Source organism: Cynocephalus volans, chromosome 3 (genome assembly GCF_027409185.1).
Source record: "Cynocephalus volans isolate mCynVol1 chromosome 3, mCynVol1.pri, whole genome shotgun sequence".
NCBI classification, from domain to species: Eukaryota; Metazoa; Chordata; class Mammalia; order Dermoptera; family Cynocephalidae; genus Cynocephalus; species Cynocephalus volans.
This window is the reverse complement of record NC_084462.1, coordinates 103,108,521-103,135,511: the sequence shown is the minus strand read 5'-3', so window position 1 is coordinate 103,135,511 and position 26,991 is coordinate 103,108,521. Positions and strand designations below refer to the sequence as shown.

Here is a 26,991-nt window from a genome sequence, read left to right as displayed (position 1 = left end):
AATACAACTTACAAACTCCCATCTTCCTAGCCCACCGTCCTCTCTATCACCCGCACAGGAAGGTGAGAGTTTTGGGCTGGAGCCAGAGAAAACTCTTTTCCTTCCTACAACTATCGCTTCTCCAGCTCACTTCTGTATCCTGATTGTATGTAATAATTGCCAGTCGGAACAGACCAGAGCAGAAGTGCAAGTTGTCTGGTGTTCTTGTTTGTGTGCTATTTATAAATCATAATTGTAGAGCAACAAATCAGCAAAGCAAGGGAAGCACTAATTATCTAGGATTTGAGAGGCAGGCAGTGGGAAGAGCTCTGAGGCCTCTGGCTGCAGCAGAGGTTGGAGCTCCCCAAAGAAAACTGGTGTCACTCCTAGGATAGGAGTACTCAATCCAGGGGAAATTTACAGGCCAATTTTGGGAGCATTTACATTCAACACTAAGAACTTTCTTAGGCTGGCCAGTTGGTTCAGTTGGTTAGAGCGTGGTGTTGATGACACTGAGGTCAAGGGTTTGGATGCCCTTACTGGCCAGCTGCCAAAACAAAGCAAAACTTTTCTTCATTGACACCAAGGCCAATGCACTCTTCTAGGGCGAGTGCTTATATACTGTTATCTAAGCCATGAAGTTTCTATGTAAATAGTCACATAAGCAAAGAGTAAATCTCTCGCAAGCTAGTTGGTTAGTTTCAGAAACTATGAACTCATTTGGGACACAGATGTGTTTAATAGTATCTCTAAATAAGTGAGAACTTTAATGCAATCCTAGCAGAATGATGGGGCTATCTGTACAAAGTCCAGGGCCAGCAAGGACTGAGAATAGACCAGTAACCCTGCCCCTCAGGACAGTGGATGGACTGGTCGACTGGTCAACTGGACAAGCCCTCACGCATGTAACTTGAAAGCTTCTGGCATTTTTGTGCCAGGGACTGATGTAGATGAAACCATCTCCTTTCCATAGACAGAAATTTTTATAAATGAGGAGCCTTTGGAAATCTGACAGTGTAGAATAAGGACTGCTTGTTGGTAAAATTTCTTGGGTCCCCTTTAGGACCGAGGACTCTGCAATGTGCTATGACAAGATGTGAAAGAAGGAAGAAACCATTCAGTCCCAAGAAGCTCATAGAAACAGGGACAAGGAATGGAATAGAAAAGAGTGACTGTTCCTGCTGTAAACCATCCCTACTCCCAAGACAGTATTTTGGTTATTTTGCTAAGGGGTATAACTCAAACCAGAAAATCATGACGATAGCAGTTTTATCTTGGAGCCATGATCATAAAGCATTCCAGCCTTGACGTGAGCAGAGAACAGGGCATCTTAAGAAAATCTCTCTTCTTTCCTCTCCATGCTCCTGAATGGTGGAATAAGTAAGCAGCAGGTCTAAAAGCCTGAGTGGAGTGGGAAGCACTTATCAACAACAAGGATTTAGCCTCATGACATATGAATTACTTCCCAGTCACACACCCACTGACAATGTAACGGGAAAAAGTGTTATTTGCATGAAGCCTTTTTCCTAAGGAACTTTGGGCTTCTCATCATTCCTAAGCATCAGCAGAGGGGATGAAACTTTACTGAGGATGAAATTGAAGACTTGAGGAGCTAACCGACTTGACCAAGGTCACCAAGAAGGGCAAGTGACAAAATGAGATGAGATCTTGCACCCTCTGAGTCACAGGCCAGTGCCAGTCAGTGTGCAAGAGAGAGAGTGAATGTCACAGGAGATGAAAGCCCCAGATGTAAACAGCAGCTATGTCCCAGGGCAGAGGACTGCATTCATTACAGAGTAAAGTGCTGCCCCTGTGGGGCAGAAGCCCTCTCTACACGGGACAGCTGAACAGTGTATGAGAAAAGACAGGGCGACAAAAGTCAGGAAGCCAGAGCAACAGGGGACCTCCTGAGGGCTAAATGGGCACATGTGGAGCAGTTCTGTAAAGCCCCAGAAGAGAAGCTAACCCAAGGCTTGAGTCAGAAAAGAGAAAACCCAGAAAGGACAGAGACGAAAGATGAATCCTTATAAGGTGACAGTACTTTCTCCTGAGGAAGGAGACTTGATAACTGAATACATTTAATCAGCTTCCTCCATCTGGCTAAGAGGCTCCAGCTATGATCTCTTCATGTCGAAGACATCTTTCCTTGAGGATTTAAACTTCACGAAACTTTACATCTCTGCAGGATAGATAGGTAAGGGGGAATAACAAGGATGCGGTAAACCACAGGAGTGAATATTGATCTCATGCTTTCTAAATGGCAGGCTCAGTGCTCTACAGATTTGTTACATTACTATGCCCACTTTAAAGATGAGAAAACTGAGGCTTAGGAAGTTGAATAACTTATTCAACATCTGTTACCTGGTAAAGTGCAGAGCCAACATGTGACCAAAGCTGCCCGAACAGGAGCAAGAAATGGGGACTGAAGCCAGGATGCCTGTTTCCTAATTTTTAACTAAACTAACTTGCTTTGTGACTAACTTTTCCTTCACTTTGCAAATGACTTTTCTAAGTGTCATGTAGTTGGCCAGTTTGCCTCTAGATCAGGCAGCTGGAGACCCACAGACACAAAGCATTCCAGTCCTTTCAGAGCAAAAGGGTTCCCTATCTACAGGTGGCCACATGGCTCTCTGGAGTTGATCTGGATAAAAGGACCCATTTGATAAGGTCACATGGCACTGCTATGAGCACTGACTGTCATAAATAAGGATTCGTACTTTGTATACAACGAATTAACCTATAACCTCAAATGAGGCTGGAGAAGTAAGAAGAAAGAAAAATAAAGGGGAAATAAATACCTCCTCCCTACATACAGCCTAAAAGATACAATTATGCCAACATCTTTGAAGATGTTTGAGGAGAAAATCACGAATGGCATTGTCTTGAGCCACAGTGTATATAGCGTTCTCATCCCAGAAAGGACTGGCAAGAACACATGCATTTAAACCTGTAGAGGACCCCAGGTTCTGATAAACTTGGTATTACAAGGCCTGATAATCGTTTCATGATTAGGAAGGGGGGTAGCAGGGAGGTCATCCTTTTATAATTCAGGAGCTTAGAAAGAAACCAGTTCTCTATGAAGTCCAAAGGATGGATCCCTTGTCAATCCATTTCACACTGAATAAAGACATGAAATAGAATTACTGCCAGTAAGCAAAAAACTGTGATCTTGGAGAGAGGTGGTTAGGTGACTGCCCAGACCGTTCTTGGGGTGTTTCTGAGAGTCTCAGTCCAGCCACGTGTGTTTAATAACTCATTCCTTTTCATTCCATGCTAAGCCTTGTGAAGATGAAGTTCAGGGACAAGATTTGTGCTAAACACAGGAACCAGAGGCCGTGCTCCCCAGCCACAGCCTCTTTCTGAAGCACAGCACCCATTTGCAGAGAGATGACGGGGGACCCTTGGCACCAGTGTGTGTGCGTGCAGATGGCAGTGAAACTTCCTGAAAATAAGTTTCATTTTCTGCCTACTGAAGAGCTACCAACAGAGTTGAGGGATCTATTAAACCCCAGTAGGCCGACGGGCAGGAACAGCCTAGGAAGTTGCCCCTGCAGACACCAAAGCTGTATCAGGAGACAGGATGTCCCTCAGGAGTGCATGGCAGAGAGGCAGCATAGGAGACCACCCCAGAGCCTTTTCCAGATGTCCCATTCTGAGATCTAGCAGGATGTTCAGGGTTTTATCTTTCTTTCCATTAAATGGAGGAAAAGAGAAGGCTAATAGAAAAGATTTCAGCTTGGAGGTTTCTGAGCTTCCAGATATTTCCAGTTGACAACATTGAAAGCTGTGATGGTCCAGGCTAGGGATCAGGGTAGGGAACAATGATTAGAAAAATTCTAATGAGGCAGATCAGCGGGTATCATCATCTATGACACAGAAGAGGATGCAGATGACAATATATAAGTAATCCAGAGAGAAAACAGCCATAAACTGTAATGTCTGCCCCTATTCCTTCCCTCAGAGAGCTAAATACATCCCACAGCACCACTCCCACTGGGTTAATGGCCTGAATCAAGGCTGATATCCTGGCGACCAGGACACAAGCATATGGGGCATTTTGCTTTACAGGGGCTACAATGCATAAAATGTTTTATTTTCAACAGATGCTGTTTCCAACAACTCAAGGCAAAAATTGCTGCCTCTTTCCACTTTATGCAAAGAGCAGAGAGTTCTATATGGGTATTCCAGGCCTCTAGCCTATTGTTATTAAAGAATGGCACATTGACTTCCTTTCAACTGCCCCTCCACAACTCAGGAACGATCACAAAATTGAAAGAGCCTTCCAATTACCCTGTCTCTCGGTTATTAAAGTGCATACAATACCACAGTACAATGCGTTAACATATTACAGTACAATTCTATTATAAAACAGCTTCCTAATAATAGACTTTGTCATTCTGAAGGTCAAATCATGTCCCTGTACACAAAAGGCCTATGAGGCAGCTCTTTCATTATAACACAGATGATCTCTAAAAACAGGTGTATCCTAAAACAGCCCTCTCCTTTATAGTATTGCTCTGCTCAAACCTTATAACAGTTCCCCCATTTTCTAGAGTGTGAAGTCTAGTCCTTGGCCCAGAGTAGACAACGGTTTCTTAAATGAAAAGGCTGAGTCTTGATATTTGAGGCTATCATCTGCACTTATCTACCTTTCCAGCTTCATCATCTGTAAGTTCTGTACACAAATCTTCCAGTCAAACTGTCCCACCCTTTCCTGAAGTTTCCTCATGCCATGCTATTACTCTAGTTACATCCCCTGATGGGACCACCCTTTTTCTTGAAGGTGAACTTCTCATATTCTTTATTTAATATTCAATTCAAATCCCATTCCTATAGAATTTTCATTCTGCATTAGTCACCATTTATAACTTACTGCTTTGCATTATTAGTCACCTTTTCATAGTTTCATCTTGTTTATTTTACAGCTAGAAAACAAGGTCCTCAATACCACTCCTGCTTGCATTTGTGCATGCTTTAGACCGCTGCTTCTTATGTGCTTTATTGTGCATACGAATCACCAGAGTATCGTGTCAGAATGCAGCTTCCAATTCCGAGGTGGTATGGGATTGTCCATTTCTAACAAATGTACCACACTTTGAGTATCAAGGCTTTGGACTTTACAAAGTTCTCAAAACTCTTACAACTTACATGATTCTTATCTCCTCCTATAGTTGAGCTGAAGGCTAATAGATAAGTAACCTCCTCCAGCTCATACAATAGTAGAGCCAGGAAAAGGTCTCCAGTCTTTGGACTCTATCTACCCCAAGGAGCTGCTATACTCGGGGATGAGCCTGAATATTCTAGTTCTTTGTTTCCCTCCTGGCTTCTGGAAAAAGTGCTATATGTGGTGGGCACTTGGGAAATCTCTGACAGTGCTTCTCCACTGCCCTGATGTCCACCTGCTCTATTCCCTCCCTTTGTCTCTGAACATCACATAAGCCATTTCTTCTGCTGGCACTTTCCCACTTGTCTCTATAAATAGGATTCTTTAAAACTTCAATTTTAAACCTCTTCAGAAGGCATTAAAATATGACCCCATCTGGCTCTAGTTACCTTGTCTTTCTAGGAAAATGCACTGATTTGCAACCTTTCTATTTTCCCAAGTTTTTGGCACTTAGACAAATTCTTAAAGTTCTTTAAAGGTACAGTTTGATATGTATGTTGTAGATAAAAGGTGTCTGCAGAAAGTGTAAAAGTCATTTATAAAGCTAAAAACACTCTGTTATAGGCATAACTTGCCTATGCAGTTATGTCTTTTTAGCTTTCTAGGCAGGGACTGTTTCTTTTTGTAACGTCTCAGAAATTTAGAGCTATAAGGAGCCCTAATTACTTACAGAGGGGGAAATGAGGCCCCAAGAGGTTAAATAAAATCAACTAAGATGTCACAGGTGGGCTGGGGCAGGGACAAGGTGACAGCCCGGGCTTCCTGACCCAGAGCAACCTCTTCCTCGTCTGTAATGAAGTAGCAGACAGTGGCACAGACCAAGCATGGGGTATGCCCGTGGCAGGTACGAAGTAATCGCCATAGAATTTCACATCTGGAAAGAACGTTGGAATTTATTTCATCTGTCCTCTTATTCTCTGGTATAGATGAAGAAAGTAAAGCCCAGAAGGGTCAAGCAAAAACTTGCTGGGAGGCATGCAGCTTGTCAGGAGCAAGCCACAAATGTGTGGTCCAGAGCTCTTTCCCCTATGTGCCAACAATCTTGTGTACATAATATAGCTATAGAGACAGGAAATAATAAGTTCCAACTGCTCCTTTGTGTAGCTGGAAGCGCTGCCCTGATTGTGGTCTATTCATGGCCATTAATAAGTGCAACTCCGCTTGGGTTTCACAGCGTGTTTGAATTTCAAAATAAATTGTATTTCATTTAAGGAAACAACTAAGTTGAACTCGTGTGTTTCAGTGGTTCTCATCAAAGCATCAAGTTCAATTACACAAACACATACACTGACAATTCAAATCAGAATATAATTCAAAGAATAAAAGAACAATTGTTTAATTCACTGATTTTTCTCTCCTGCCAAGGACATTAGTCATACACAATTAGCATTTCCTCTGTAATACTGGGAAACCTGGGGAACCTTAAAATGCCAAGGTACACAGCAGGGAATTAGAGGAGAGCTTCTTGGATATTGTGTGTGGAAATTTAGAATTTATATTTATGTTGCATACACCAACTGTCTTACTCTTTGTCTTGATTCTTAAAAATGATAGTATAAAAGACAGTCCTCACCATTAGGGTTTCAAATATGTAGAGGACAGGGTACTCTAAATAAGAAGGTAGGAGAGTTTGCTCGGCTTTCCCTGGATTTTCCTTCCACCTCATGGAGTTGAGATGGGGGAGGGTGGTGGATTTACCATTCTCAATCTCGTAGTCAGCGAAGGCAAGTTCAGAACCTTTGTTGGTGATCAGCAGTTCCCCATTCAGTGTGAAGATCATTGAAGCATCATCCAGGTTAATCATACATCCGACCACATCTCCTGTCTGCCAGGTACGCCCAAAGTACCCACTCCCTTGATGCCAACGCTGACCCTAGAAAAAAAGACCCCAAGGCTTAGAGAAAGGGAGGTACTGGAAACCCCCTGCAGCTGGAGAAATGACCACATCAGCAGTATCTCCTAACTAGTAGTGGCACATGATTCCTGCAGGGCACTCACCTCTCTGCCAAGGATAACTCACAGGGAGGAGGGGTCTGTCTTACAGACTATTCAAACTGAGACACACACGGCTCATCGGAAAAGGTGGCCTTCATCCCCAGTCAGCTATGACAACAGACAGGACTCTTTCTAGGGCAAATTGGTAACATGTCCCAGCATCCGGCTGCATAGTGCTCTATGTGGTGAATGAACACTATAAAGTGAAGTCAATGGGCTCGGGTATAAGAGCAGATATGGATCTGATTATAGAAAGGAATTGGGTGTACAGTCCTCCCCTTCACCAGAGGAAAGAGCAAAGGAACAATCACTAGGCAAAGTTCATTTAATCTCTAAATTAGCCAGTGGTGGTGGCCACTCACTTTGAAGCCTGAGATCTAGACACTCAGTACTTTCAGCTTCTGGGGAAATGGTTGGAGAAGGAAAACTTGGAGTGAGGATGTGTTGAAACTACACAGACTCACCCTGCTGCCTTCAAACACAAAGGCTTGGTCATCGGCCCCCAGTTCAATATCAGGCCGACAGCCTGGCCTGGCCCAGCCGACTCGCATGTCTCCTCCAGTCACCACCTCAAACTCAAAATACCACTTTCCAGATCTCACTGCATAAGACCGCTCCACCCGGAAAAATCGGATCTTGTCTATGCTGACCTTCTCCACAGCTGGGTCAGCTATTGTGAGAAGGAAGGTGAGTAGAGGGTTTGGGAGGAAAAGAGAGAACACAGATCTTTAATAATTAGGTAGCATTCCTCAAGAGAATTAGACAACAACCACTAAGACTGGCCATCAATCTCCCACTATCCAATATAGCATTCTGTTCATAAAGTAACAATCATCATCATCATTATCATATCATAACAACAATGTAAGCTACCATTTATTGAGTGATTACTAAGATGTCACAGGTGGGATGGGGCAGGGACAGGGCAGAGACCATATTTCAGTTTTCTCTCATGACAGTGCTATAAGGTCATTAATATTGTCTTCATTTTACAGGTGAAAAAATTGAGGCTCAGAGAGGTTAAATCACTTCTTCATGGTAAGTTTATTCTTCAGTAAACTGAGGAGCAAAGATTTGAATGCAGGTCTGACTCCGAAGCCATCCCCCTAACCATTTATAATATTGACCCTGTGGCCTATGGTACCTCCTAGGGTATGGGATAAAAATGACATGTTCATCAATTGTAAGCTGGTGATTTTAATCAGTGCTAGAATTTAATTTGGAGACATGATGACCTGATCAAAAAGTTAGCTGATATTCACATGTTTGGAGAACAAGAGAAATAAAGTCGACTTGGTTTTGTGACGAGGTATCCCAAAAAGCTTAGCTACACTGAAAGATAATGCATTTCTTGGGGGATTGGGTCACAGAAGTGCTTATAGAAACATCTGTCAATAGGATGATGTTTTATATCAAATATGGTCCCCGCCTCCTTTTCAAAAAATATACTGTTTAGTTTAGTGCTCTTCAGCTCCAATGCCATTTCTAATAGTACAAGTTAGATCTATTTAAAGGTAGCATTTCTCCAAAAGAGGATCTGTTTAGTAAACTGGAGCCAGAATGAACAATCTCGACTCATTACCTAGTTCTTGGTCTGATGGCTCAATGTTATACCCATAACCAATAAACGTCCGAACAGCTTCACGCAAGCTGTCCCTGTTTGACTTCTTAGTACGCTCGTCTAGTAACGCATATGGCACCAGACGGGGATTTCTTTTGTTCTTCAAATCCTATATAGAACCAGACAAAAGACATGTTGAGAAAACACATTGCAACTTTACAAATAGCTTGTCCCATTCCCATACTCCCAGCAACACTCCTGTCTTCCTGGCTGGCTCCTACTAGTTACTAGCTCTTCCTCCAGTGCCTTGATATTTAGCAATGTACATATTTGCCACTTCTCTTCAGGATTAAATGAGTATTAATGGAAAAATTTTACTAATGTTCAAAGCTAGCATTAAAAAAACACATTTTAATAATGCCAGCCTGCGAATAAAATGAAGCGCCATGAAATTGGTTAGAAACCTTTATTTCAAAGGCAGTGCAGATGGGGATTTACATCCCTATTCCCCATGGAAGATCATGCCATGATTTAAACCGTTATAGCCTCCTAACAACAGCCTCTTAACAAGTCTTCATAGAGAACATTAGAAAAGGTGGCAGAGCCACAGTGGGTCCACTTTGATGCAGAAGGCACACATTCATAGTAGAGTCTTTCTCAGTTCCCTAGGAGAGGCCAAGAAGAGAATAAGGACAATTGCCATGATAAGTCACCCAAACTAATACGTATGACAGGCTGTTTGAACCCTTTCACTCCCCGACCCTCACGTGGCTTCCATGCTTGTATTCTTCATGGCTTCCAGAGATGTGCAGATTTGGAGGCTCAGGAATGAATTCACTCACGTGCACACAGTCACTCCCGAACTTCCCTGATACTAACCCTCCCACGGGTGATTACTAAGATGAGGAAAGCATTTTAGGGAAAGGTATGCCAGATGGTTTGGAGCTGAACCCTGGCTCTAAACTCTGCCTAATTCCTTTCTGTGCTCTAGCTCTCAAGCTGCCTCCTGCTCAAGCCAAGAACTCTGCCCAGGAACCCTTGGCCCAATGGACTGAAGTAAGGGGGCACCGGCTTCTAGGCAGGCTGGTTTGGCCCCTCTTGGGCTACCTTCCCCTCTTTTTCACCCCCACTGGTAGATACTTGGGACTATCCCAGAACTACTGCTGACCTATGATGTTGATTTATGTGAGCCTTACCCTACCCTTGGAGAGTGGCGTGAAAGCTCAGCTCTCCACAATGCAAGCATAAGCCAGGGAAAAAGACAAGATGCAGCCAGTGGGTGCATATGCAGGGCAACACATCTCATGAGTGAATCACACTAACAAAGGGAAAGGTAAGCCTATTCATTTCTGAAAAACTGGAATTATGCCTAGAGTCAATGTTGAAGTGACCCTTGCAAATTCTGTCCAGTCCTTCGATTTCATAAAAAATGAACACACTGTGGTGAGATGGATAGAGAGCAAGGGCAACCTTATCTTCCAATATAACACCCACCAAAGCAAAATGACATTTCAATGGACTGTCACATCTCTTAACTTTTCCAGCATGCCTGCCCCAGCACTTCTCACCTGTTGAATGCCATAGGTCCATCCTTGTTTGATTCTGTCTTTTGCCCAAACATTGTGTGCATTTTCTGCAAGTTTATCCACTAAAACTTCTTGAGGAGGTAACAGCTTCACATCAGACAAATCCAAAGGGGCTGGCTTATAACCATTGGACATCATGTAGCTACAAGTAAATGCAAAAATATGTATTTTGAGCAGATCTGTATAACTCCCCCATTCCAGATTTTAGACCAAGAGCACATGGTAAGAGCACTATGTAAATGAGGCTACAGTCACACATTCCACCTTTTGGCTGAATGGATAGCTAAGCTCCATTTCAAGTGTACAGATGAAGCTCCTAACGTACCATCCTTCTTGCCAATGTATGTCACAGATTTCACAGGAGACCACTGGAGAAAGTAGATGGAAATCTATCCTTATTTCTAAGAAAACTACTTATGTGCCCTACAAATGATGGGCATATCCAGCATGCTGCAACATTACCAAAAACTCCTTCATCCCACTTTGAAACACAAAAAGTTAAAACCAGATTGGCAAGTTAAGGCCTTGAGCCTTAAAAATCAGCAGAGAATGATCACTCAGTCTTAGAAAGCTAAACCTTTGCTCTTGGAATTAAAAAAAAAAAAAAATTGACATCTGAGAATTTATGAGATTGAAGTGTCCTTAGCAGTTAGTTGTTCAGTCCAGGAGTCACAGCCTCAGCTGTTTGTAATTTGATAGATAATGTGAAGATGTGAAGGAGCTGAGCATGAGCCCAGGTGGGTTCATGTAAGTGAGGAAGACTGGGGCACATTGTGGAGTGACTCTCAGTAGAGCAGCTCATCAAAGCCATGTGGGAATGAGAGTCCAGAAGTGTCCATGGCCCTCGGGCTACTGACTGTCCAGACCATGGCCAGAACCTAAATGTGATGACTTGCAGACCAGGGCTCATTCTACCTAGGATCCTCTGCGCAGCATGAGATCAGGGTCTATTGTAGGTACATCCACCTTCTCAGGAAGCCTACTCTTGGGCAAAGAGTCGACATGCACTGACTGCTATGTACCGACCCCAGCAGCCTGGCCAGCAGTCTGCCCGTGGGGCTGCTGCCTCTCAGACATGCCTTTCTTGGCACCAGGAGCTGCCTGTGAGACTGGAGGTTGGCAGCTTGGGAGTTTAAAAGGAAAGAAGCGGAAGATTAGCATTTGATTAAAGCTGGCACTGCCTTGGCTCCCAAATAATGATGACACCTGTGAGTGTGTGTGCACCCAAGGCTGGCATGTGTGCCAGTGATCCAGGGAGCCAGAGGATGGGCCTGTGAAGGAGCATCAGGATATGTGAGAATGTGTAACTCCGACTGACCATAGGGGGTGGCAAGGACAGCAGGACACACACAGATCGAGGGGGCCAAATCAAATCTTGGCAGAGACACCCATTTCCACAAAAGATTAATGAGGCTGGTTCGATGCCAGAGGAATGAATCTCTGCTATGGCTATGAACCATCTTCAAGCTCCTGTGCCAACTGTTATTCTTATAGACCAGACGGTGCACCCCTCTGAGGTCTCTGTACCTCCTGGCTCAAAACTGACGTTAGTAGTGTGAGGTCTGGGAAGAAGAAGCAAAAAAGAGGGAAAACCCTGAAATACTTCTAACAGGTTTCTAGGTGAGGGTTTCAGAGTGTCTGAGTAACTGGGGGAGCCATCTGAGCTGGTGCTGGCAGGTATCTGGGCTGTCACCTGCCTGGGTACATGGGCCTCCCACCCTCCCAGGTTAACAATTCAGGCTGAAGCAGTAAAAACTTGACCATTAAAAATCACCTACTTTTTGGGCAGTTTGACCTTCTTGAGATCCTCCTCAGCATCTGGATTAACATGAGCAATGTGGCACCCCAGGGCTAGGAGGGTTCTGTGACGTAACAGAGGGAGAAGACTAGGGTCAACTGAAAGATAAAGGATGGGAAGAACCCTAACCCAGTCTTAACTGATAAAAACACACAACAGCCATTCATTTAGACCTGGAAAACTTCTCCTGTAGAGGACCAGGCAATAAATGTTTTAGGCTCTCTGGGCCATTCATTTCTGTCACAACTACTCGACTGCTATTTCAGAGCAAAATCACCCAAGACTATACACAAACCAATGAGCTCAGCTTTGTGACAATAAAGATTTATGTACAAAAATGGGTACCTGGTCTGATTGTCCCACGGGCCATAATTTGCTACCTCCTGATTTAGATGATAGCAAGCATAAGAATACCAAAGAGAAGCTTATGTGCCCTTCTTGGAGACATTTTCCAATTCACATTAGAATTGCACGTTGCTTCTAATTGCAGGGAATGGATAGGATCCTAACATCAAATCCACAGGTCTGCAAACATTTACTGTGTGATACCTGTGTAGTGCCTAGGGCTGTGCTTGACACCACGAGGTACAAAGCTTTTCCCTCGAGAGACATCAATGTAATGGAAGGTATCACATATATGAGCCTATGAGACAAGGCACCGTACAGAGCATCGTTGCACCAATAAACCCACAATGTTAAAATGCTCTGCACGAAAAAAAAAAAAAAAAAAAAAAATGCTCTGCACGGACAACTAGAGAATAGGGAAAATACAAAGAAGAGAGAACAGGTGACAAGCACAAAGTGAATCCAAACTGGGAGATACCAACTTGGGCTAGAAAAGTTAGGGTCTAATTAGGCCCATGGGTGGGATCATGGAGAAACTAAAAGTTGTTTTAAAGTTGAATTTTAGTAAATCAAACAATATTTCTCATTGGTTTTTAGAAATATCTTTTTTTCTTGATTTAATATGAACTACAAAAGGTGCTCGGTCCTTTGATTCTAGGTTTCTCTTCTTTTTCTCCCTCCTACCTTTTCCCATCCCTAGCAAACAGCAAATGGTCTCTGAAGAAATATATACTAAATAATAATGATGGATTTGTTATTCACTACGCTAAATCCTCTTGTGACATGAATAATCATCATCCCCTCTAACTTATCAGAATGTGTCATGTTTTCAGAGAAGAGACATTCCTTTGCAGTTTCGTTATAATGCATTAAATCATGCACTCATTTTTTTTGTACAACTTCAACTCAATTAAACACTCACTTTAAGGTTTCAGTTGACATCTGCAGGTTATAATTCTTCTCAGTTTCGGGGAGCTTTGAAAACTCTACAAGGCAGGGATGTTGTCTTTTATTGTCGTCCCGAACCTAGGTGACAATATAAGAAAAAATACAATTTAAATTTTGACAGCTAGCACTGCACTGGAAAACAGAAAAAAAAAAAAAAAACAACCATACTTTGAAACATGGCTCAGGCAATCCACATCAGGCAAGACAAAGACAGCAACTTGCTGATAGACAAACAAATGAACTTCTCTCTAGTGAACGATACATACAGTCCCCAAGCTGCCAATGGCTTGTGCTCTGTGGATATATTTCTAGCATATGTTGGCATTTAGAACATACTTTTCCAGAGAAGCAATTTTACACGTGCTAGCTGTGCTCCTGTTTGTCCAAAAGTCACATAACCATAATGTTACTGAAGGGTAGCATTCTGCAGTACATAAAGGACTACAGAATCTTGACCAGTGCCATCCAATAAAAATGTAAAGTCAGCCATAAATATGAACCACATTTGTGATTTCAAACTTATTAGCAGACACAGTAGAAAAGAAGAAACAGGTGAAATTAATATTAGTAATGTATTTAACCTGATAAATTCAAAATATTATCATTTTAACAAGTAATCAATATAATATTATTTATGGGATATTTTACATTATTTTTCATATTAAGTCATCAAAATCTGGCGTGTATTTTACACCTACAGTACATCTCAATCCAGACTAGTCCCATTTCAAGTGCTGAGTAGCCACATGTGGCTCATGACTGTTGTATTAGACAGTGCAGATCCAGACACTGATGATTTCACTCATTCATTCAACAAATACTTGTTGAGTGCCTGTACTACATGGTAGGCACTGAGCTAGACATCAGTTCAGTGGTGAGCCCAGATAGCCCCGGACTTATGAAGCACACAGTCTAATGGGGCAGGGAACAGCAATAAAATTATTGTACAAATAAATGTAAAATTGCAATCATGGTAAACGTCTCTAAAGGAGAGGTTTGTGGTGCTGTAAGACCAGAAAGCAGAATGGTCATATATAAGGAGAGTATTTGAAGGCAGCTATATAAACACATAAGTGCTGGAGTGCAGGAAATTTTCAGTAACTGAGCTGGAGTGTGTATCATTTGAGAATGTCAGGGTCACAGGAAGCTTCAGAATTCACTATCTTTCTGCCCTCAGACACAACCTTACACAAGTTACAGAACAAAGTCAATTTATAGCCTCTTTGAAAAATGCTTTCTAGTGAAAGAAATTCCCTAACCTGCTCTGAATGTCCTTTAATCTTAGTGATACATCTGAAAACCATATTAAAGAAATTCTTATGCAAAACAATGAGTCCACCACTTTCCACCACCCGTGCAGAGATGACAGCTTTTTCTGAAGAGAAGGGGAGAAGTGAGTGTTCCAAAGGAGGTGCAGAGGAGTGACTGCAGTTGATATGCCCCAGTTAAAAATGACTGGCATCTGGGAAAAAGCCCGGAGGAGGAGCCTGGTTCCACCAGGGTAGGGTGGGCCTGCTGGGCACTCCTGACTATTGCTGGACGAACAGCCCAGGCTGCAGCGGGAGCCAGACACGAGCGGGAGGAAGGCAGGGTGCTGGGGCTCATGGGGTTCCTGTCCTCACTTGAGTCTTTGAAGAACCTTCCAGGGAGCAAGACAATCCGACCCTCCATGCCAGCCTGGCCGCTGAAACATACCTTGCCAAATGTCCAGCCAAGCTCTATTTTATTCATTCCCCAAAGCTCGTGGATGTTTTCAGCCAGTCTGTCTCGGATCTTCTCTAAGTGAGGTGGCAAAACAACCTACAGGAAAAGGAGCAAGTATAAAGCCAGAACTGCAAGAATCAATGGTATTGATATCTATCATAACATCTATCAGGGTCAGGTGCCCCATTTGAACTCTGTGGCATGTCACTCGGGAGGGCTGCACCATCCCACCCCACCCTGCTTGACCTCTACGCTCCCAGCCATCCTCTTCCCTTCCTGGCGTCCTCTCTGACCACCCCCCTCATCTTCTCTGCAGATACCTGTGTTGCCCGTCCTTCACCTGTGAATGCTTCCCTTGCCTCATTCCTCCGCTCCATGCTCCTCCTTGCACCCGCCCCAGACCTGCCAATGATCACTCCCAAGCCGATGCATCTCCAGCCACGGTCTCTCTTGAAGTTTAGACCCCCGGTTCCAACTGCCTGCAGAGATTTCTCATCAAAGTGAGCACAATATGTTATCCAAAGTTGAATTCATGATCTTTCCTTCAAAAGCGTTTTCTCTTCCCGCTTTTATTTTCTCTTTTTGTTGAATGGCCCCATCATCGCCTCAAGCCTGGAAGCCTCCTATTGTCTTCCTTTCTCCATGGCATGACTTCCCCTATCTAGTCAGTCATGAGATCTATCAAGTTTATTTCCTAAGTGTCTGAAGGGTCCCTTCCTCTACAATTGCTCAACCACATTATTTTCTCCCTGGACCAGTGCGAGAGCCTCACATTTGGTTTCCCCAACTCCTCACCAATTACCCTCCACACAGCAGTCAGAGTGATAAGTCTACAACAACAACAACAAAATCACATAAAACCCCTCTCCTTGTGAGTGTCGCCCATGTGTTCTTTGATACTCCTAAGACAAGACTAGGTGTATTAACCAAGTACATAGTGCTCTTCTTCAACTTTGTCATCATGGTCTCTGCAAACACATTCTTTCCAAACTTCTCGAAATTCACCCAAAAGGCCACACTGGTTCATAGTTCTGTGCCTTTACCTATGTAACATTTATCTTTATTAATACTCTCCACCATGCATGCAATACACACACACACCCCCACCCCTCCTCACCACCTGGGAAACACTCTCAATATCTATCCTTCTGAATTTAGCTCAAATGTCACCACCTTTGGGAACTCTCCCCTGATTACCTCCAGGGAGAGTTTCTCTGTGTTTGCTTGGTGTTTTGCTCCTATCTCTCACGAGGTCATGAACTGGTGGCCCAAGTTGTTCCTTTTTTCCTCCTCTTTTAATTTATTATTATTTTCATGTTTATTGGTTGACAACCCTTAAGAAATGAGAGATTTCATAGATTTCTGGTTTGTTTTGACCACTTGGAAGGGGCTAACACTGGACCCACACTTTTGCCTGGCAGCTGTCAGCTGGAGCTTGGAGGCAGCCATCCACTTTAGGAGGGCCTTTTTCATTTCTGCATCACCTGCCTGGCCCTTGCAATCCCTGCTCTATTATAACAATAATTAGTGTTTCCACTATGAAAATTCCACTATTTAAAAAATCCAGCTTTTGGAGGTGGGGCGTTGGGAGGCCACTCATGGTGAAAATAGTTTTGTAGAAAAAGTGTATCAAGTTGAAGATGTATAAGAAGATCACAGAAAAAAGTGGAAATAAAATGTTTAAAATGTGTTATAATCACTACTTGCCTTTCAACTGAAGACATTTTTTAAAAAAACAACTTAATCTAATTATGAATAAGTCACAGCTAACAAGTGGCATAATGTTTTGATAAGGAGCAAAATGAGGAAAATTATTAGCAAACAAGTTACAACTGTACTTGGATTATATTGGTTAACCAAGGTAATCTGTTTAAATAAGTGTTCCTTAGTTGATCACAGCCTGAAAATAGATTTTCAGGTTAGAGGAACCACAATGCTTCAGTGAAATGGAGGCGTAGTTACCATGGAAAGAAGCCTCCACAAACAACCCCAAACCATAATTTCGATGACCTCAATAGGTGACTATGTGGGACTGAGTAGCTGGCTTGATACTTGCCTCCTGGGAGTCTAGAGTCCCCAGGGAAGGCTGCGTGGAGTTGGGCTCCTTTCTTCCAGTGCTTGGCAAGGGGCTGCGGCAGAATCTAGACAGGGCTCTAGTTAGGCCAGGCATTAAATGCCCTTGTTAACAATTTTTAGTCTGCCAACTGGTTAACATGCCTAAGAGAGATGGAGAGTTGACTGTGTGTCTTATATTTACTTCCCCTTTGACATTAATTTCACAGAATGGTAGAGTCTAAAAAATTGCAAGGTCTCATTTAAAGTAAGAAATTGCACCTTCCGATGAGAACTTCCCGATTATTTGATTTCCTAGCAACATTTCCCTAGTTCTAGGGTGCACACAAATTCAGCTTTGGGTCGAGACATCAAAATTCTGCTGGCTTATAAGTTTATCTCTGCTCTGTGATTTCCAGATCTTCAGTTCTGCATGTTTAGAGAACTCTTCTCGTTCTTGGATCAAGCCCTCCTTTCCTCCCACATTAAAACTTGCCCTCTCTCTTTCTTTTTAAAGAACTCTTTTTGAGGCCAGCTTCTCCCAGGAAGCCTTGTCTGAGAAATACACATATTTCTGATTACTTCGTAAGGAGAGGTAGCCCAGACAGAAATCATACTTATGCTCCTGTCCTCTCTGTGCTTGGACACTAGCAGCCCTGTGTCCTACTTCCGTCTTTGGCCCTCAAACTTCTTGTCTACGAAGCGGTCCAGAATACACCACAGTGGCATGAGGATTATTTTGAGCTGAAGACACTTTAGAAATAACTGATGCAGGAAAGGGTTTTTTTTTTTTTTTTTTTTTTCTTCTGAACTCCACTTATCTGCCTAAAAAAAGAGCCTCTCACAAGAATTGAACTGTTTCTTCTTTGGGAAGAGTGACTCTCACCACAAAAGTAAAGTCAGCACCACACCTAAACAGACACTGTCACAAAACTATCATATCTCTCATCTATTCTCTTAAGGACCCATTTATCTTTCCTAAAAATCATCTGTTTTCCCAGATGTGCCTTCTCCTGCTCCCCTATTAAGATGGTATATATGCTCCAAATTCTAACTTCCTCCCTGAGTCACATTTCTTTGTGTACTAGGTGATTAAAATCTGTTTGTTTTTTTTCTCTTGCTATTTTGTCAGTCTGAGTTTAATTTGCAGGCCCTCAGTTACAGAACTAGGAGGGTAGAAGAGAAGTTTTTTCCCCCCAACTAGAATACATGGGAATCTAGAATACATGGGAATTATACTTTCCAATTCCTAGGATCACCTCTAGCTCAGAAACTCCTCCTGGTCTCCCATCAACATTCTCACTAGCCCCTACATTCAACCAGCTGTACTAGGCTCTATGAAGCAGGCAGAGAAATGCTACAGTTTCTATTCTATAGGAATTTACAATCATTAGCTACAGGAGGAAAGTAGCAAACTGATAAACACATAACCAGCTGAATGTAATAAGGTCACATGGATATTATGGGAAAATACATGCTAGAGACATTCTACAGGTGAGAAGAGCTGTATTAGTACAAGCTATTAACCTCAAGTTCTATAGGGGAAGGTCTCTTTTAGTTTACTTTCTCTAACTTCTAGAACAGTGATTCAAATAGCACTGGTGTGTAGGAAATGCTGAAAGTTCTTGCATGCCCCTTGCCATACCATGTAAATGTCTATTTCTCAAAATATAGACCCTGGAAAGGGAAAGAAAATATTCATTTATCAGCACTTCCAAAACCCTCCACACCATCCCATTTCTTTCACTTTTATTTTCCAACTCTTCTCCCACCTGCTCCTCCTCTTCCAAGCATCCAGCCATATGAGAGCATTGTCACCTGTCCCAACATTGTGTTTCTACTTCTAGACCCATATTTATCCCATCCCTGTTACAACACCCCTGGACACCCCTCCCCATTTATGCTTATTAGAGCCTCTGTCTGAATTCCATTCTCCCTATACAGATTTCTAGAAACATTCTAGCCTAAAGGATGTCTCTAGAATTTACTTGTGCCTACTATCCATTTTGTGTTTACTACATTCAGCCTTTTAAAAAATAATACATTTGCGTCTATCCTCAACTTAGTTATGTATTCCCAGAGAATACCCAAATATTTCTGCCTGTCCTTTAGAGTGCCCTGCATGTAGCAGGAGCTCAACATGATCACTGATTGAGAAAACCTTAAAGAATTCAACCTGTGCATGTGGTGGAAACATGAAGAATGATAGTTGTTTATATTACATGGCAATTCTATAGAATGTATAGTAAGAATGGTTTGAAGACAACATGGGAAAAAGAAGAATTTAGCACAATTACTTCATCTCTGTAGGTCTCCTCTTGTAGGCAATTTGAACCTACCTGACTGGTGTCTATGGGGCATGGGATAAAAGAGGCTTGGGAGAGGAACTGGGTGGTACCCAGCAGATCTCTAACACCTTCAGTGTCACGCTTATATTCTTTGACAGGCTCCAATCTCATCTTCTCTTTTGGAAGTAAGGCTTCATAGCAAGGGGCATAGCCAGATGGAGGCAGGAACTTAAATTCTCCGTGACGTCCACCCATCAGGAAACGTACTCTGTGTGGTTTGAAGAGAGCAGGAATAGAGAAGTTAAAAAAAAAAAAATCCCAGCCCAAATAAGTAAAAATTTAAAGATCAGTCTCCATCTTATTTTTTCTTAAACTTTCAAATTACTGTTTATTGCTTATATAAACATTGTTTTGGGGGGATACAGAGTTACATTTAATACATGTATACAATGTGTAATGATCAAATCAGTGTAGTTAGCAAATTCATCACTGCAAAAATTTATTGTTTCTTTGTGATGAGAACATTTGAGTTCCATCCTCCATCCTACTCTCCAAATAATTCTGATAGGAAGTGACTGAATTCAGATTCAGCACAGCAAACATCCTAATGTACATAACAAAGCAGTAGAGAGAGAACCTAGTGCCAAGGTATGGTCCTCAGCTGACCCATATCAGCTAAATTCTTAAAAAATGTATTTACACACACACACAAAACAAAAATCACTGGTTTTTAAGACCAAGCTTATCTTTACTCTAGCAGGTAAATAATTACAATAGATATTACTACAGTATTGAAATGACTGTTATGGGTTAAATGTGTCCACCCCCAAACTCATGTACAGGAATTCCGACCTCGATTGTAACATTAAGAGGGTGGGAAATCCTATTATGGTAATAGAAAGGTGGAGCTGTTAAGAGGTGATTAGATTGTGAGGACTGTGCACTTCTGAATGGACTGATCCATTCATGGAGTAATGGTTTAATGGTTTAATGGGTTGCCATGGGCATGGTTCTGATGGCTTTATAAGGAGAGCGAGTGAGCAGGTTAGCTCTCTTGCTCAGCCCATTCTTGCCATGCAATATCTTGGTCACCATCAGGACCCTGTAGAGAGTTCCCACTAAGAAGGCCCTCACCAGATGTGCCCCCCAGACTGTGGGCTTCCCAGCCCCTGAAATGTAAGAAATAACTTACTTTTTCTTATAAATTACTGAGTCTCAGATATTCTGTTATAAGGAACAGAAATGGACTAATACAATAATGTTAAGATTATTCTCTGTAAAGTTCATATTAAAATTATAGTATGAGATCTTAAAGTCTTCTTACTTGAGGAACATTACCCACACACCAGTTAAAGAAAATATGATACAACTATCTGGGGGAAATAGGAAATTCTTAAGATTCAGGCAAAAAGATTAAGTAACACCAGAGTATTAACTGTAAATGGCATATGAGGAGTCTTCAAAATGTTCATAGAAAGATTTGTATTATCTTTTAATTCCATTTTCCACAAACTTTTTGAAGTACCCTCACATGTGGCAGGTGATATTTAACAGAAATGACACGGTGCAGAGGCTGCAGTTCCCCAAAGCAGCCACACAGGGGTGACTCTAAGAAGGTGGCCAGGCTGCAGGGGCAGGCGGGCATCGAGGCTTTGCTCACTAGGATGCCAGTGCCTTTCTCAGGGGCACCATCTCCCTGCTGGCATCCATGCCTGACACCCGGGCCTACCCCAGTAGTACCCACTGGGACCTCCCAAGGAAGGGGGAAGGACACTTAGGAGTTCACAGTAAAGGCAGGCAGACACTAATTACCAATGCAGAGAAGTCTTTTAATACTTTAATTCAGCATGTGGCTGAATGTCAGCACTGCATACACACAAGTTAGGTCAGGGTTAGGGTTAGATCCCGAAGTTCCCTTTGCAAAGAGCAGAGGGCAAAAAGTGACCTACTTCAAAATGCTCCTTCATATGATCCTGGGTTTGAAATTAGAAATATAGCTTTTGCAAATCAACGGCAACATTAAATTGGTGAAAAGTAAGCCAACAATTTTAAGTAATTAAAACATGGCAAGATTTGTAGCCCTGCAGGTTCAATGATAATTTCACATAGGAAAAATCAATGTATACATAGTGTCTGCACACAACATTCTTTCCCTTCCTCCCTCTCTCCATTTAACAAATGCAAAAGTGAGCCCATACAACTGGCACTCAGTCTTTGCACTGGGGATTTAGCAATGAACAAGATATACAGTGTCCCTGGTGTTGCAAAGCAGGTATCCTAGTAGACAAACAGGCGTAATTACCGATTAGGAGACATCTGATGGGGAAATCAAGAGGGAGGTGTGAAATAACTAAGGGAAGGGGTGGCTCCTACAGAAGGTGTCAAGGAAGGCTTCTCTGAGGAGGAGAAGTGAGTGAGCCCTGAGGGACAAAGATGAGCATTCCAGGTAGAGGAACAAGTGCAAAGGCCCTGTGGTCAGGAAGAGCTTGGGTGGAACAGATCACAGAAAGGAGGGTGGTGGGGTGAGAGCACCATGAGCTCAAGGGGCAAGAGATGAGGCAGGAGGGGTAAGGCTGGATCAGGCAGGGTCTGGGAGCCCTGGCAAGGGGTTGGGATTTTATTCCAGGTTGGAAGCTGTTGATGGGTTTTAAGGTGAGGATATACAAGATTCTTCTAGCTGTCCTATGTAAATAGGTCTGGAGACCAATTAGGAGGCTCTTGAAGTAGTTGCAGAAAGATGAGGGTGGGTTGGAACAAGGTGGTCCAAGCAGCCAGATCCCAGTTTTGTTTTGGAATTAGGATTGTTAGGAATTGCTGGTGGACAGGGTATACGAGTGGGGGGAGATGGAGTCTACAGAGGAAGGTTATGATTTAGCCAAGCTCTCACAGCAAGACACTTCCCGTGAGGCCTCACTTCCACTAGCAGGAACATTCTGGTAGTGAAGCCTTGCCAGAGAGTCTCAGAATTGGCTGCATAATCATGATTGTGGAAATATCCTTATTATGAATCTGGAAAATAAAAATCCTTTCAAGTGAGAGATGTTAACTTTTTCTTTGCAATAAAAACAGATGCTTTAACTTTAAAATTATAAAAATCATATGAAACCTCCCACTTTCCCATTTTAAAGTGCTAAACAATGATATAAAATTAGAACCACAATGGTCCCTTGTGTGTTCCTACATTAAGTGTTATGTAATAGGTCATGACCTATGCGTATTAAGAATATGAACAATGACATTAAAAAGAAATTGAGTCATTAGCCTGCAATGTTACTAATTTGGTGAACCTTCAGGAAATAATGACTAAGCCTCGAAATTATTTATTGAGAACGTACCAATTCAATTGCAACATAACAGATTGTGTTACTGACATGTTGAAGCCATGGGATAAAATTGGATCTTTTGGAGCAAAGAATGAGTGTGGGAAGTTTTCTGCTCTCTTCTCCCTGAGCATCACTCCTGTGAGAAGCTGACTGCCCAGGAGCTTGTACAGCAAGTGTATTGTTTCTCACTAGTGTATGGATTCCGAGAACAAGTAAATGGTCTCCATGAGGACTTCTAGATGGACTTAATTATTCATGAGCTCTCTTGCTGGGTCTGTTTAGCTTCAAAAAATTTCTCTATATTTTAAAATCTGCTGGAATGATAACAAATCAAAAAAGATGGAGTTCCATGAAGCACTTAAAGAGAATAATGCTTTCTGCTTTTATATTCAGTTATTAAAAGGAGAGTCATAATTTGGTTATAAATCTTATCTCCTCTAATGGCCACAAAAACTGTAAAATGAAAAATGAACACAGGCAGAAATCAGTGTTTACTGTTTACTGAGGCTCTGGCCTTGCAGAAGAAAAGGTCCTGGATTGCTCTGGAAGTCCTGCCAAGCAAGAGTCCCTGTTCCCCAGCAGGTGGGATTGAACAGGAGATACTCCCAGGGACACCCACCATCTGAGGCTCCTTCCCTCACCATCTGAGGCTCCTTCCCTCACCATCCATGAACAACCTGCTCAGAATCTGTGGGAAGGGATCCAACACCCTGCCACCAATATTGGTGGTCCCGCTTATAACTTGCTCTAGGAGATCAGGATTGACGAGGTCAAAGAAAATAACTAGGCATAAAATTTAGGTTTAAAGGGAATGATTAAAAGAAATAAAATACCCGAGACTCATTTTAGTTTATTTAAGTGTATGAAAGGGGCCTTCCTCTGTCTCAAAGTTTTGGCAGAGGTCCCAAAGGCAGGCCTATAAATCCATAATTCTGAGGATGTCAAATATTTATACATCCTGAAGTAAGGTGCTAGGTCAACCATGCCGGATATACCAAGAAACGTGAAACCAGTTCCATCAGCCTCAGCCTACCACACCCTCCCAGAATGACAGGAGAAAGAATTTAAATCTGTTTGGAGAGAACTGCCAGGGAACAGGGGAGGGGCATTCTCTCCCTTCTGAGGTCAAATGATGAGGGCTTCGATAACTACTCAGAAGCTTGACAGGTGTCCCCTGGAGTTTAGTGAGGGACACATTTGCCTCGTGATGGAACAGAGAAAGTAAGAAAGGGCCGCGTAGGAAAGAGGTGCCCTTCTGCTCAGGGTGACTCCAAGAACTGTACTCCCTGGAAGGCCAAACACAGACTCCACCAATGAGCCGCCATCGGCCATCCTGAAGGGGCTCGGCCCAGAAAGTCAGATGACTGAGCAGAGGTCAGAATCCAGGGGGATGTGGAGAAAGGCTCAGGGTCAGCTGGAGGGAGCAGCCAGCTAAGGCTTTGTCAAAAGAACTGTGGTAGGAGGCTCCCAGTCTGAGGCTCGCTAAGAAAACCACAAAAGGGCACCAGAAGAGAAAGAGGCAGCAATTGTATAACTGCTACACAAAGACCCTATGCCACATGACAAGAGCATGACCCCATAGGATGTGCCTATCCCCCAGGCATCTCTCCTCCAGCTCAACTCTAGAGGGATCTGAAATAGGAGGTGGCTAACCTGGGAGGAGGTGAACCAGTGGGGATGAGAAGCTGACCTCATACTGCAGGCCCGTGGTAGGGGAGGGCTCAAACCTTAAACTGGATACAAATCTGGATGTTACGTTCAAATAGACGGAAGTTTTAACTTACTGACAGGATTGTTCTTGTTCCTAAAAGGAGCAATGAAAGCTGTAGGACCTGCCTAAAAACATATCCATGGCCAGAAGTCCAGAGCATGTACTTACAGGTGTAGAAGGAGAAACAATAAATTAACACCTACCTATCTACTTCTCTCAATAAATCTGTTATCTGGCACTTAATACCTGTTTTTTAAATCCTTTGCCTCATTCACAAATGAGAAATGTCTAATTAGAATATGTAAATCTCTCTTCTCTAGGTGTTTACTTCCTTGCTCCTTGGGTTACATTGAACATCCCAGCATCCTTGAAATGTTAAATTTAAAATAAAAAAGAGATTTTTAAGAACTGACTTCAATCAGATTAGTTCTTCTTTATCCTTAGATTTTTTCTCTACATTATTGGATTTAAAAAATCAACTTCACTGGTGATGTCACCAAGATGGTGGAATAGACGATCCCTGGGGTCACCTCCCATACAACTGATCAATTTACAACTATTAAATCATAAGTTCCTAAGATCACTGGAACTTGGGTTAAGAGGAGGAGAGACCTGCGGAGTCTGTGAAGGCATGAAAGGCTATGTGAGATGGAGGAGGGATCACTCCAATCATTCCAAGCCCCAGTCCCTCCTGAGGCCAATGTGGTACAAGACAAGGAGCAGCTACCAGCACAAGGAGCTGCAGGAAATGTTTGGAGTGCCGGGCGGAAGTTGAACTAACAGGGGTGCATAAAGGCGCAGTGTGGGCAGTTCATCTCCCTTCTGATTGGCATGAGTGCCACATAGTGGAGACTGGTCAGTGTGATAAGAATGGAAGGGGCACAGTTTATGGGAAAGACTTGATCCTAGGCCAAATTTTCCACACAGCCCAGTTGAGTTTGTGGTGACCCCACATAACCCAAAAGTGACTAAAAGGCCAATAATTAAAATCTGGCCTGCATAAAAAGCTTTGTCCAGTTTGAGAAATAGCTGCTAAGCAGCAATTTAGCTCAGGCACAGACTGAAGTACCAGTCCCCCTAGGAAGTTTCCCCCAAGTCAGAAAGTAACTACGGGACAGCAAACTAGTTCCAGTGCAGCATTTGGGTGGTAGCAGTAGCTATGAATCTGCCACAGAATGGAAAAAACAAACAAACAAAAAACCCCCCCAAAACTCAAATATCAGAGTTAAAGCTCTGATATTACCCAGTAAAGGTCTAACACCACCCAAACACATATAAAACCTGAAAAAGGTAGCTGTCCCCTCAAATATGCAGGCATCAACATAAAGACACAAAGATCAAGAAAGAACAGAGACATGTGACACCACCAAAGGAAACTACCAAGGCACCAGCAACAGACCTAGAAGAACAGCAGATTTATGAAATGTGTGACAGAGAATTCAAAATAACCCTCTTAAGGATATTCAGAGAGTCACAAGAAACTGATATTTGGAAACAATTCAAAAGGAGAATGAGAAAATTGACAAAGGAATAGAATCAATTAAAAAAGAAAATGGAAATTCTAGAAATAAAGAATATATTATGTGAATTGAAAATCTTGATAGAAAGCTCAAACAGCAGACTTGATCAAGCAGAGGAAAGAATCAATGAGCTTGAAGACACAACATATGAAATTATCCAGTCAGAGGAGCAAAAAGGAAAAAGAATAAGAAAAAGATGAAATAGAAATGCAACAGTTATAGGACTCCCGCAAAGAAAATAACCTCTGCACAAATTGTTTATCTGAAGGAAACAAAAAAGGAAGACACCTAGAAAGCACACTACAGAAAATAACGACTGAAAAATTTCCAAGTATGGAGGAAGATGACAGCATTTGGATTCAGGAAGCTCAGAGGTCACCAATCAAATTCAATCCAAAGAAGAACACCCCAAGGCATAACATAATCAGATTATCAAAAGCCAATGACAAAGAAAGAATACTGAAAGCAGCAAGAGAAAAGAGAAACACACAACATTCAATGGCGCTCCAATATGTCCCTCAGTGGATTTCTCAGTAGAAACCCTATAGGCCGGAAGAGAAAGGTATGATACATACAAAGTGCTGAAGGAAAAGGACTGTCAACCAAAAATGTTGTATTGAGCAGAACATTCAAACATGAAGGAGAAATAAAGTCTTTCCCAGACAAACAAAAGCTAATGGAATTCATAAAAAGTAGGCTTATATTACAAGAAATGCTAAAGGGAGTTCTTCAATCTGAAAGACAACAACACTAAAGAGTAGCAAGAAAACATTTGAAGGTTTACAATTCATTAGTAGAGTAGGTTCACAGACAACCTCAGAATACTCCAATGTTGTAAGGATAGTGAATAAACCACTTATACCCTTGGTATGAAGACTAAAGTAAGAACCTAACAAGACAATAAGAAATACAAGAACCATATAAGAGACAGGCAATGTTAAAAGATGTAACCTGAAATAACAAAATGTCAAAAAGTGGAAAAGTGGGGGATGAATGATATGAAAGCATAGAATTGGC

General features: G+C 42.3%; 1 protein-coding gene across 1 annotated transcript in view; it reads right to left on the bottom strand.

The window, feature by feature from the left end:
• Positions 1-26,991, bottom strand: part of RYR3 (ryanodine receptor 3) — a 491,041-nt gene that overhangs the window by 173,664 nt on the left and 290,386 nt on the right. The window contains exons 20-27 of the mRNA XM_063091474.1: positions 19,472-19,688; positions 15,072-15,176; positions 13,351-13,454; positions 12,064-12,147; positions 10,268-10,427; positions 8,721-8,868; positions 7,603-7,808; positions 6,842-7,016 (exon numbers count right to left, since the gene is read on the bottom strand). Coding sequence (XP_062947544.1) covers positions 6,842-7,016; positions 7,603-7,808; positions 8,721-8,868; positions 10,268-10,427; positions 12,064-12,147; positions 13,351-13,454; positions 15,072-15,176; positions 19,472-19,688 — 1,199 coding nt within the window. The remainder of the gene's footprint in view (positions 1-6,841; positions 7,017-7,602; positions 7,809-8,720; positions 8,869-10,267; positions 10,428-12,063; positions 12,148-13,350; positions 13,455-15,071; positions 15,177-19,471; positions 19,689-26,991) is intronic.